The 10,911-nt window shown below is 35.4% G+C and overlaps 3 protein-coding genes across 3 annotated transcripts; 2 read left to right on the top strand and 1 right to left on the bottom strand.

The window, feature by feature from the left end:
* The first annotated feature begins 219 nt into the window (after positions 1-219).
* LOC127428614 (stromal cell-derived factor 2-like) lies at positions 220-3,799 on the top strand. The gene is made up of 3 exons (XM_051677055.1): positions 220-439; positions 1,450-1,646; positions 1,732-3,799. Exons 1-3 carry the CDS (start codon positions 265-267, stop codon positions 2,026-2,028), a joined length of 669 nt encoding a protein of 222 aa, XP_051533015.1. The 5' UTR covers positions 220-264; the 3' UTR covers positions 2,029-3,799.
* On the top strand, positions 349-2,028 carry LOC127428576 (stromal cell-derived factor 2-like). The gene is made up of 3 exons (XM_051677005.1): positions 349-439; positions 1,450-1,646; positions 1,732-2,028. The coding sequence occupies exons 1-3, from the start codon at positions 349-351 to the stop codon at positions 2,026-2,028; spliced, it is 585 nt and encodes a 194-aa protein (XP_051532965.1).
* Positions 3,800-3,953: 154 nt separating the features above from the next.
* On the bottom strand, positions 3,954-5,511 carry LOC127428616 (legumain-like). Its single transcript, XM_051677057.1, has 5 exons — positions 5,345-5,511; positions 4,872-5,000; positions 4,590-4,760; positions 4,367-4,434; positions 3,954-4,255 (listed from the first exon to the last, which is right to left on the bottom strand). Exons 2-5 carry the CDS (start codon positions 4,986-4,988, stop codon positions 4,186-4,188), a joined length of 426 nt encoding a protein of 141 aa, XP_051533017.1. The 5' UTR covers positions 4,989-5,000; positions 5,345-5,511; the 3' UTR covers positions 3,954-4,185.
* Between the last annotated feature and the right edge of the window lie 5,400 nt (positions 5,512-10,911).

The raw sequence follows: 10,911 nt of genomic DNA, 5'->3' as shown, positions 1-10,911 counted from the left end.
TTTTATTGCGATATGTAGTCAATATTATTATGTTGTGGAAGTTTATGGTGTGATAACGTTCACTATATTGCATATTATGAAGCAGTACTATGTGTAAATATTGATCTTTTTTTTATTTTTTTTTTATTTTTTTACAGAATTGCACGTAGGAGCTCCACAACTGAAGACGGCGCTCTATTCTTTCTGTTGTCAGATTGTCCAAGTGACGTAATCTAGGATTTTAAAAGATTTAATATCTTTGTAGGGCTCGTCAAAGCGTAAGTCATGGACAGTTTGTGGTTCTCGAGGGTCCAGTTGCTTGTAACAGTGTTATTGTTATGTATGTTTACACTCTCCTCCGGCAGCGAAATGGATTTTGTGACGTGCGGGTCGGTGGTGAAACTGCTCAATGTGAAACACAACGTCAGATTACACTCTCATGATGTTCGCTATGGGTCTGGTGAGTGACTGTCATTCATGAATTCTGCTCGTTCTGTATGTATGAGAGTGATGTTGAACGTTTGATATGTTATAGTGTATAATTTAACAATTGTCATGTATATTATATTTAACTTGAACAATCGCCTCAAAAGCACCCAGTTCCCATTCAACCCTTAATCACTGTTCGGGTCATTTTTGACCCAAATATATATATATATATATTGCAATGAAAATGGGTTCCTTAATCTGAGCGGTACAAAGCTTGTTGACTTTTCCTAAACTTGCCACCTGAACACACACACAAAAGGACTAGATTCGATGAGTCTAGGTGGTTTTATCAAACAGTACCCCTTTCGTACTGTTCACGTCAAATTTGACCCACCATAGAAAATGAATGGGTGAGACTGTAACATAGAGCATTTTTTTTATTTGTAAAATAAAAATCAATAAATCAGACACAATGCAGAACACACACACACACACATGTTGGTGCAGCTATCATTATGAGGACTCTCCATAGACATAATGATTTTTATACTGTACGAACTACAGATTATATCCCCTAACCCTAACCCTCACAAAAAACTTTCTGCATTTTTACATTTTCAATAAAACATGTTTTGGTATGTTTTTTAAGCGATTTGAATTATGGGGACACTAGAAATGTCCTCATAAACCACATTTATAGCATAATACCCTTGTAATAACCAGTTTTTAACCTAAAAAAACCCTGCCAGCAGATGTCACTAGAGACCCCCAATGCATGATATTTTGATGTTTTGACAATTATTCAATTTACTGAAATGAAGGTTTTCATTGAAGTGAAAATAACATAGAATGTGCTTATTTTATATGAACATGAATGGAGTAATTGAGTAATTTAGAGGTAAATAGTCAGAGTCTGTTTTGAGTTGCTGTTTTATCTCGTGAATGCAATGTGAAACAACCATTTACAAATGAGTTTCATCATGTAACTGTAGCAAACACCATCTGTTCGTGAGCTGTTAACATTAATGTGTTTAATTCCAGGTAGTGGTCAGCAGTCTGTAACAGGTGTGACTGCTGTAGAGGATAGTAACAGTTACTGGAGTGTGCGGGGCACCAGTGAAGCTGAATGCCATCGAGGGACTCCTGTAAAATGTGGACAGAACATCCGCCTTACCCATGTCAACACGGCCCGCAATTTACACAGCCACTACTTTACATCCCCTCTGTCTTCAAATCAGGTTTGAAACACGATATTGAAAAGCCACCGTAGTCACACATTGTCTTAAAGCTGATCAAAGTTCATATGTCACACTTTCCATTCAGGAGGTCAGTGCGTTTGGGGAGAATGGCGAGGGTGACCATCTTGATGAATGGACCGTTCTGTGTGCAGACTCAGTTTGGCAGCGTGACGAGTCAGTTCAGTTCCGCCACACTGCCACTGACGCTCTGCTGTCTGTAACAGGCGAACAGTATGGCAGACCCATCCACGGCCAGAGAGAAGTGCACGGCATGATAATCAGCAGCCAGCACAGCTACTGGAGAACAATGGAGGGCATCTTCATGAAACCGAGTGACACAGGGTCCAGGGATTTCAGCAGCCCACTACACACAGAATTTTAAAGGACAGTTGAACCTGCTGGACTGTCTATTTTATAGAGTTCTGTTGTTCTACTTTTTCTTTCTTACCAGCCTTGGGCAACAAGAGGAACCCTGAGCTGTTACACAAAACATGCCTCATGTTCAGTTTTAATACTTGAAGCATATGATTTTATTTGCACAGTCAACATAAAGAGCAAACAGAAATTCAAGCTTTTCATTCAATAAAAGTTTATTTTTTTGGAAGGCAGAGTAAAGGCACTGTTAGCTTTTCAAACTTTTTGAAAACGACAGTGTTTTAACCATACTTGTGGCGTGAAAATATTTTGCTCACATATTAGAATAATGTTGGACCCAGTTTATATTAGGTGTCTTTAACTACTATGTACATACGTGTTGTTGCATTGTACATACATTTAAAGTACCTGCATTTAGTTACATCTGAAGTCACACTGTTAACCTTAACCCTAAACCTAACCCTACCCTAACCGTAACCTCAGTAGCAGAAAATGTGAATCTTGTGAGATTTTTGCAGAACATGTAGTTAAACAATAAGTACATTTTATTGTATTTATTTTAATGTTAGTACATAGTAGTTAAAGACACCTAATATTAAGTGGGACCATAATGTTAATTTTAGTATTATTATATACTATACAAATCAAGGCAATCTTGAAAAAATTTGCATCCTACAGAATAACACATTTAATTTTACAGTCAGACCATGGGCCCACAGCTATACTCAAGAAAACTTTTCAAATCTGAGAATAATCAATCAAGTCATGTCAATCAAGTCATTTACCTGTCAAGATAAATTAATCCTGCATACCTGAACAAGCTAATTAATTTTCACTTGAAAATCACAGGATCTGACAGGAAGGTAAACCTTCAGGAGCAGGATGAAGCATCCCTGCTCTTTGCTAACCTCATCTTTAGAGTGAAAACACTACAGCAGGAGTGGTAAAGTGCGATTCAAATTATGCAATATTGCAACAGTATTAACATTGTTTACCTCAAATAACTTCTTACAATTATGTGGTGCTATATAATGTAGGGTATTTTTTAAAGGAAGCCATCTCAATTAATATAAAGGCTCCTGAACAGCTATTAGTATTGTACACACTTAAGTATTAGACATGCAATATTCAGGAAAAGCATGTTATTTTGGAAGGAATTTATTTCTCATAGTAAGGTGACATCCTGCATACCAGAAGTAGCAACATTTTTCAAGTGACACTAAAAGTCATTAATCTCTGTCTAAAATGTATTGTTGAAATCAAAACATGTTAAGTGCCTTTTTTGTTTTTACATAGACCTCTACCATTATTACATATAGATGCTGTAAAATGTGAGTTACACCTTAAATGTCACTGATACAAGTGGGTTACCAATTCTTGAGAATATGCTAACTTAAAGGAATATCCTGGGTTCAATACAAGTTAAGCTTAGTTGACAGAATTTGTGACAATATTGATTACCATAAAAATTCATTTCGACTTGTCCCTCCTTTTTAAAAAAAGCAAAAATCTGTGTAACAGCGAGGCACTTAATGGAAGTTAATGACGATTTAAAGAACTTTACAGCTCAAATAATACATGAGTTTTAACAGAAGAAATATTGTAAGTGCTTTTTTATTTTTTTAATTATAAGCTTCACATTTCTGCCTTTAAACCCTCCAAAAATTTGCCCCATTGACTTCCATTGTAAGTGTCTCATTGTAATCTTGATTTTTCTTTCTTTTTTTTTTTTTAAGAATTTTTAATATTCAAACATGAATATTTTGTAATATTCCTCATTAAATAGGCTCTAGAGTACATTACCTCAGAATGTGTGTTCACATTCTACTTCAGGTCTTGGAAAACAGTATTTTTGTTTAAATATGACGAACTTTGATGGCTTGTGTAAGCATGCTGTTTAAAGATGCTTTAAATTAAAGTGATCAAGGCTGGTTGATTTGTTTATAGTGCTTTTATTTGTGTATATATCTACTGTATGTATGCACAACTTGGGAAAAATTAGAAAAACAGCATTAGTAAAAACATGAGCAAAATCGAGTGATTTATAAATGTTTTGAAGCACAATAGATTATGCTTTCATTACATTAAATGTTTACATTTCAAATATGTTTATTTAGTGCAAAAACACATGCATGTGTTTTTTTTCCAGAGCTCCAGGTAGTGTTCAGTCCACATGATCTTTCAGCTTTCTTTCATTCAGAGTTACACTTACTTCATCAACTGCAGACTTAATGCTATAGAATAAGAATACATACATCAGGGAAGAAATATGATTTCAGGGGCAAATAAAGAAATAATCATATAAGGGTGACCGCAATTGTTTAGACATTATGCACAAATCTCACCGTTCAACTGGGATTTCTTCTTCACAAAGGTTAGCAAGTATATGGAGATGCTTAAGTGCTGACTCATACTGTTAAAAAAAATGTTTTAAAACTGTTAACTGATGCTGATCTTGCCATTGGCAGTGAAGACATACAATTGACCTCTTTTAGTTTAGATGTAGAACACATTACCAATGTCATATTTTTCTAAAAATAATCTGTATTACTGAAAGCCATTTCCCACCTTCGGTTCATGCCAGTTGAAACACTTTTCTCTGTAATATTCAACAACCTCCTTGTAGGTTCTGCACATATAGCCTGTGCTGTCTGGTTTCTGAACACGTTCTGCTTGCTCTGGAGAATCTGTGGCCTTTTTAGCAATCTGTAGCATGGAGTCTCTGATCAATTCTCTATCCTGTGGAAATGCATCACTTCATTACTAAACCATTAGGAGGACAAGCTAGACTAGTGGTGTAATGATCATGCTCCTTACAAGCAGTTACAGTGTTTATTTGTTGATCTTTACCCCAATTTTCTCGCCCAGTTTGTTTTCAAATCTCGCCTTTTCTTCAGGGCTCTTGGAAGAAATGATTTGCTTCTGTAAAATGGACACAGAGACGTCTAAACTAGGAACAGAGTCCATCTCTGCTGAGTTCTGGAGGAGATATTAATCAACAAATGTTATGGAATACAGTCGATGAACTTATACATTCGCTTTGAAGCAAAACTGCTGGAACTATCACACCAACACACATATATTACAAAACGTTTCTGAATTTCAATTCATGAGATAACATAGCACAATACTAAACATCTCGAGCATAAAAAAAGGGATAGAAATAGCTTTAAATATACATATATCCCCTTTTAAACCTGTTGTCAAGAATGCTAAAGTGACGTCACATCACTTCTGTATTCTGTAAATACAGAACAATACTAGCCAACACGACTGTTGCACAGACAGCATTACAACAGAAAGTGCTCAGCTATTAAAGTTACCTGTTTTGAGTGAAAGTAGGCGATGTTAAGGCTCCGTTAGAAGGTAATCTGCGAACTGCTGATGTCGTTGACGTTTTTGATCCTGAAACTGGAAGTGCGTCATGACCATGGCAGAAACAACTCGCGATCGCGTGACTGAAAGGACAATGCTGCCATCTAGTGCCGAAGAAAACTACTGGCACTTTCTATGTCCAAACGATTTAGTAAAACCAGAGACTGTTTAGCACAAACGGGCTACTTCAGTAAAAATGAATGGGAGAAACTGGAACTCCCAACGGTCAACGGATGTAGAATAGAAGTCACACTTTTTAGGTAAAAGAGCAAATCAGCTTTTAGATACAGACATCGCCTGTCAATCAACTCGACAAAGCGCATGCGCATTAGATATACAAGCCGGGAAAATTTCGTTTTTTAGTGTAATTTGAGACAAAGAAGCATACTTTATGGTACCAGTGTTGTCAGATTTTACTGTCGATGTGAAATATGTTCTTTGACTGTAATCTTTACCACACGTTATGGAGATTTCGGTCTTTCCCCATTCATGTAGATAGGAGCTGCACTTTCATGACTGGAAACAGCCTTCCGAGAGCGTTACAAAGATGGCCGCCAGCGGACTAACTTGCTATAAATTCTTTGGTTAAACTAAAAAGTTTCGACTTTTCTTGGTAACTTTTCCCTGTTCCTTCATATATATATATATATATATATATATATATATATATATATATATATATATATATATATAAATTGTCTCTTAATTTTTACATATCTCAATATGTGTGAAAATGATTAGTTTTATTCAATATAACTTTTTCACAGAAAGTGATGACGCGTTTCCGCCTTAATTAGCAGCGTAAATCTAGCAAACTTTTTTTATATGATCTTCTATATATATATATATATATATATATATATATATATATATATATATTTATTTATTGAGTGGAAGTTTATAAAAAAAATTGTGTTATATTACCCTGGAATTACCACAGTGACAGAAAATTTGGCATCTTCTCCCATCTTAATCCACCGCTCTCTATTTTTCTTCTTCTGGAAAGTCATTCAAATGTAATAGTGGATTTTTTAATTTGCTCTTGGAGCAAATGAGTAAGTGAAAAATAATATGCTGTGATCTCCTATTCACTGCTGTCAGAGTTTATCCTGCAATCGTTTATTTCCACGTTCCAAAACCTGGAGTGTTTTTCTCCACGTTTTTACCATAGGAGAGAGCGTTACGGTCAACTAGTGTGTTACGACAGCAAGTCACCGTTTGCGGATACCATACAAATATGTCCTGTCGCAAAATTGTCCGTGTATTCTCTTAAAAAACAGCAATCTTATCGTAGTAAACTCCACACATAATTCATTCCAAAAGGATAGGTTAGTGTGTAACATGTTGAAGATTGCTGGACAAGTGGTCAGTTAATTAAATTATGGACTGTTTCCTCACAAAAGCAGTTTATTCAGAACACTGAAGCATCTCCATAGTCATCCATTAAAAAAAAAAAAAAATTAACACTTTCTGCTGTCTGTAACAGGCGAACAGTATGGCAGACCCATCCACGGCCAGAGAGAAGTGCACAGCATGATAATCAGCAGCCCGCACAGCTACTGGAGAACAATGGAGGGCGTCTTCATGAAACCGAGTAAGACAGGGTCTAGGGATTTCAGCAGCCCACTACACACATAATTTTAAAGGACAGCCTCTTCTGTCCTCGCCAGTGTACTGCCCTTAGAATGTCTGTGGGACCGCGGCTTTATGCATTTTAATGTTTGTAAGCGCTTTCGTAGAAGGGTTCTGTGTTAGTGCACTTGGTTACCAAGGAGACAACAGTTTCAGCTTGATATGAAATTGTGAAGAAGAAGAAAAGAAAAAAACAACAACAACAACAACAACAACAAGATAAATATTCTAGCACTTGTGAAGAGAATATTTTATTGTTTGTTATTTTCAAGCAAGCTGTAATTTTGTCAAATTATACAAAAAGTGTGGGGGAAAAATTTCATAATTTGGAATGTCTGGTGAAAATGGCATTTTGGTTTAGAAAGGACTGTTCAGAATAAATCACAAAAATGACATAATTCTTCTATGATGGACGTACTGTAAGTCCACGATTGGACATTGTTATGACAAATTAAGTATACTAGTGATAGAGTGAACAGTGTGTTTATTAAGTTTATTTTTATTTTATTTTTGTCCACCAGGACAGAAGTGCCCAGATTAAACTGGATTTAAGACACAGATGTTTCTTGTCATGTTCAATAAATACTTTTCTTTTATTTCTTTATATTCTTTACACATAATGATACAGTTTTATTTAGAAACCATATTGCTGTAATCGGACTATCAACCCATATCCTGCATGCAATATGTGTATGGTTTTGCATATTAATAAATTTTCCTTTGATATACTGCATAAAAATACATACATATAAAATTGTATTTGGCATGCTTCAAATTAAGATGAAGTTAGGATCTGGATTGAGAGTAAAATTGAGGGTTAAATGATAGATTCCATCAACCTTTACAAGATAAAAAAAAATATCAAAGTAACAATAGAAAACATAATTAAATATTTTAATTAACAAAATAAAAAAGGCAGTAGCAAACAAAACCCTGTACCAATTTATGTATTCAAAATGCCCATAAACAAGAGGGTGAGGCCTAGTGTACTGAAAATATTTGAGACTGTTGATTCTGACAACAAGATGGCAACAAGCAGGGGACACATAGAGTCACTTGGCATTGGAAATTATGTATAAAAGTTTAAAACATTGGTATGCTAATTTGCCTCTGTGATAATTTAAAGGAAATAAACAGTATTATAACAGAGTATATTAAAAAAAAACAAGGTGTAACATCTAAAAAGTCATGTTTATAAATGTAGCACTTATAGATTATATATGGAATTTACACTGGATTTTAAGAAAAGATACATTTGATTTAAATATCAGTCAATTTAAAACAATAAGAACTTCCCGTTTCTAACTTTTTAAACCTTTTGGTTTAAGTTACTTCACTTATTTACTACTGTCACTTTACAATGGAAAGTTAGGTCTTCACCACTGTTGCTTCATAATAGAAAATAAAATAAAAAGACCCCACTAGATGGAGGCATTGATTTGGAAGTTTCCCATTCCATTCAGGCTGACAGAGTAAAAATCATTAGTCAAGCCATTCTGACATTCTGGAATACTGATAAGAACTTTGTCCAGTAAAGTGCTTCCAATAACCTGTTTTTCTTATTCTTATTTCCTGTGTATTTTGGCACAATATGCTGGTGCCTGTTTCAGAGGTGGATCACAGGAAAGAAATGGTGAGAGTTCAGACATAAAAATGATGGCCTAAACAAACGCCAGCAAGCAGTACAGACCTTAAAAGCACTGGACCAGTGTTGAGAACATGCAAACGTGACAACACATGCAATATACAGGGGAACATGACGAATGATTGATAGTATACACAGTAAAAAGGAACATGGGAAAGGGAACTGATATGCACACATATATATACAGAACAACAGGTAGACAGATATTTATATTACACACTGGGCTTCGACTGTAACAAAAGAAATGGTGCTTATTATAGACAAATAAACTGGCTAGTTTGCTTTTGGTGGATTCAGAGTAGTGAATGCAACATTCACTATCTTGAGCCTGAGAGTGAATAAAAGCTCAAAATGGACCAAAAAGTCCAATTATGTAGAATAGACACTTCCGCAGAAGTTCAATGTCCTATATTTTATCCAGCTGTTTTTTTTTTAATTTTTTTATTTTTTTATTTTTTTGCAGATGTCGAAGACCTTGATACAACATTTGAAACACCAACAACAACAGCACACAAAAAAGAGTATTCTACAGTCTTCTCTCAACTAGATACGCATGTATAAATAACATTGGAGAGTACTTGGGTATGAATGAAGCACAGACCTCTCATTTCATTATAAAATTACAGGATTTTGTTCACCCATGATTTTTTTTTTTTTTTTTTTACAGGATACACAGGGAGTACCACAAAATGGAATTATGTGGAATTTAATTCATCCCACTTGCTTTGCAGATTGTGAAATGTGTTAATATACAGCTATAAAATATTTGTGATGTATAAAACAAGTATTCAGATTGCTTCTGGTTACACTGTGTATGTTCAGGATGGAATATTAGCATACTGCTTACTGCATATTGCACAGTAGCCTATATACTGCAAATACTGCATACCTCTTACTATTTCTTTAAAAAAATAGTATGTGGAACAGTGCACAGATGCAAAGATAAACGTTTCAGACAGTAGTATGCTACATTGTTGTCAATAATGTTTAGTCAGCAAGTCCTGTTAGAATTTTGGAAATAAATAGTTATTTTGCATTTTAAATCCAATGTTGTCTAAAATGTCTTTACTTTTGACTCAAATAAAGAGTCATATACAGTTTTTCACGTAGTGTGCTCTGGTTGAATACTGCACATTTTGCCAAATCTAGAAGGTCATCCAGGTATTCCATGCATTCAGTAAATGTGCATGTCCAGTTAATTCACTACATACTGCAAAAACAGTATGAGTAGTATGCTATTCCATACATCTCCCACAGTCCCTTCACTATTTTCACTCACTGAGCACTTTATTAGGTACACCTGTACACCTACTTATTCATGAGATTATCTAATCAGCCAATCGTGTGACAGCAGTGCAATGCATAAAATCAAGCAGATATGGGTCAGGATCTTCAGTTAATGTTCACATCAACCATCAGAATGGGGAAAAAATTTGATCTCAGTGATTTCGACTGTGGCATGATTGTTGGTGCCAGACGGGCTGGATTGAGTATTTACGTAACTGCTGATCTCCTGGGATTTTCACACACAACAGTCTCTAGAGTTTACTTAGAATGGTGTCAAAAACAAAAAACATCCAGTAAGCAGTAGTTCTGCAGACGGAAACACCTTGTTGATGAGAAGGGTCAACAGAGAATGGCCAGAGTGGTTTGAGCTGACAGAAAACCATTCTGTACAGTTGTAGTGAGTAGAATAGCATCTCAGAATGCACAACACGTTGAAACTTGAGGCGAATGGGCTACAGTGTGATCCTAATAAAGTGCTCAGTGATAGTATATTGATCAGTTTGTTCCCTGTGAATCAAACCCAAAGCTTTGATGTTGCTAGTGCAATGCTCTGCTATTTAAGCTTTAGGAACAAAAAAAAAAAAAAAAAAAAAAAAAACTGCTCAGTGAAAGTATATATTGTGTCGAACATTAAAATATATATTTTATAAATTCCATAAATGAGCTGCAACAGAGGAATAGACAGACGATTTGAGATGAACATGGACACATTCTCATGAACACACACTCTTGATGCCAAATATCCTGTGGTGACTGTTGGACAGGCTGCCAATCACTCTACTCCTCATCGTTCCCATCTGACATGGCTTGGAGTGAGATACAGTACAAAGACAAAACTTGGCTTCTCAAGGAGAGAATGAGAAAAACACACAGCACAGAGGGGCATGAGATATAATTGCATTAAACAGTATCCAGTGAGGAGCCCTTGCGTGTCCCTGTCAAAAACTGATG

Source organism: Myxocyprinus asiaticus, chromosome 38 (genome assembly GCF_019703515.2).
Source record: "Myxocyprinus asiaticus isolate MX2 ecotype Aquarium Trade chromosome 38, UBuf_Myxa_2, whole genome shotgun sequence".
Taxonomy (NCBI): domain Eukaryota; kingdom Metazoa; phylum Chordata; class Actinopteri; order Cypriniformes; family Catostomidae; genus Myxocyprinus; species Myxocyprinus asiaticus.
Note: the sequence above shows the minus strand (reverse complement) of the source record. Positions and strands in the feature narration are given on the sequence as shown.

Excerpts from the sequence above, each read along its gene's own strand:
- LOC127428614 (XM_051677055.1), top strand. The coding sequence starts at position 265 with ATGGACAGTTTGTGGTTCTCGAGGGTCCAGTTGCTTGTAACAGTGTTA. Across the intron at positions 440-1,449 it reads TGATGTTCGCTATGGGTCTG|GTAGTGGTCAGCAGTCTGTA; the intron begins GTGAGTGACTGT and ends GTTTAATTCCAG. Across the intron at positions 1,647-1,731 it reads CCCCTCTGTCTTCAAATCAG|GAGGTCAGTGCGTTTGGGGA; the intron begins GTTTGAAACACG and ends CTTTCCATTCAG.
- LOC127428576 (XM_051677005.1), top strand. The coding sequence starts at position 349 with ATGGATTTTGTGACGTGCGGGTCGGTGGTGAAACTGCTCAATGTGAAA. Across the intron at positions 440-1,449 it reads TGATGTTCGCTATGGGTCTG|GTAGTGGTCAGCAGTCTGTA; the intron begins GTGAGTGACTGT and ends GTTTAATTCCAG. Across the intron at positions 1,647-1,731 it reads CCCCTCTGTCTTCAAATCAG|GAGGTCAGTGCGTTTGGGGA; the intron begins GTTTGAAACACG and ends CTTTCCATTCAG.
- LOC127428616 (XM_051677057.1), bottom strand. The coding sequence starts at position 4,988 with ATGGACTCTGTTCCTAGTTTAGACGTCTCTGTGTCCATTTTACAGAAG. Across the intron at positions 4,761-4,871 it reads AACTGGGCGAGAAAATTGGG|GATAGAGAATTGATCAGAGA; the intron begins GTAAAGATCAAC and ends GCATTTCCACAG. Across the intron at positions 4,256-4,366 it reads GAAGAAATCCCAGTTGAACG|CATTAAGTCTGCAGTTGATG; the intron begins GTGAGATTTGTG and ends CTTATTCTATAG.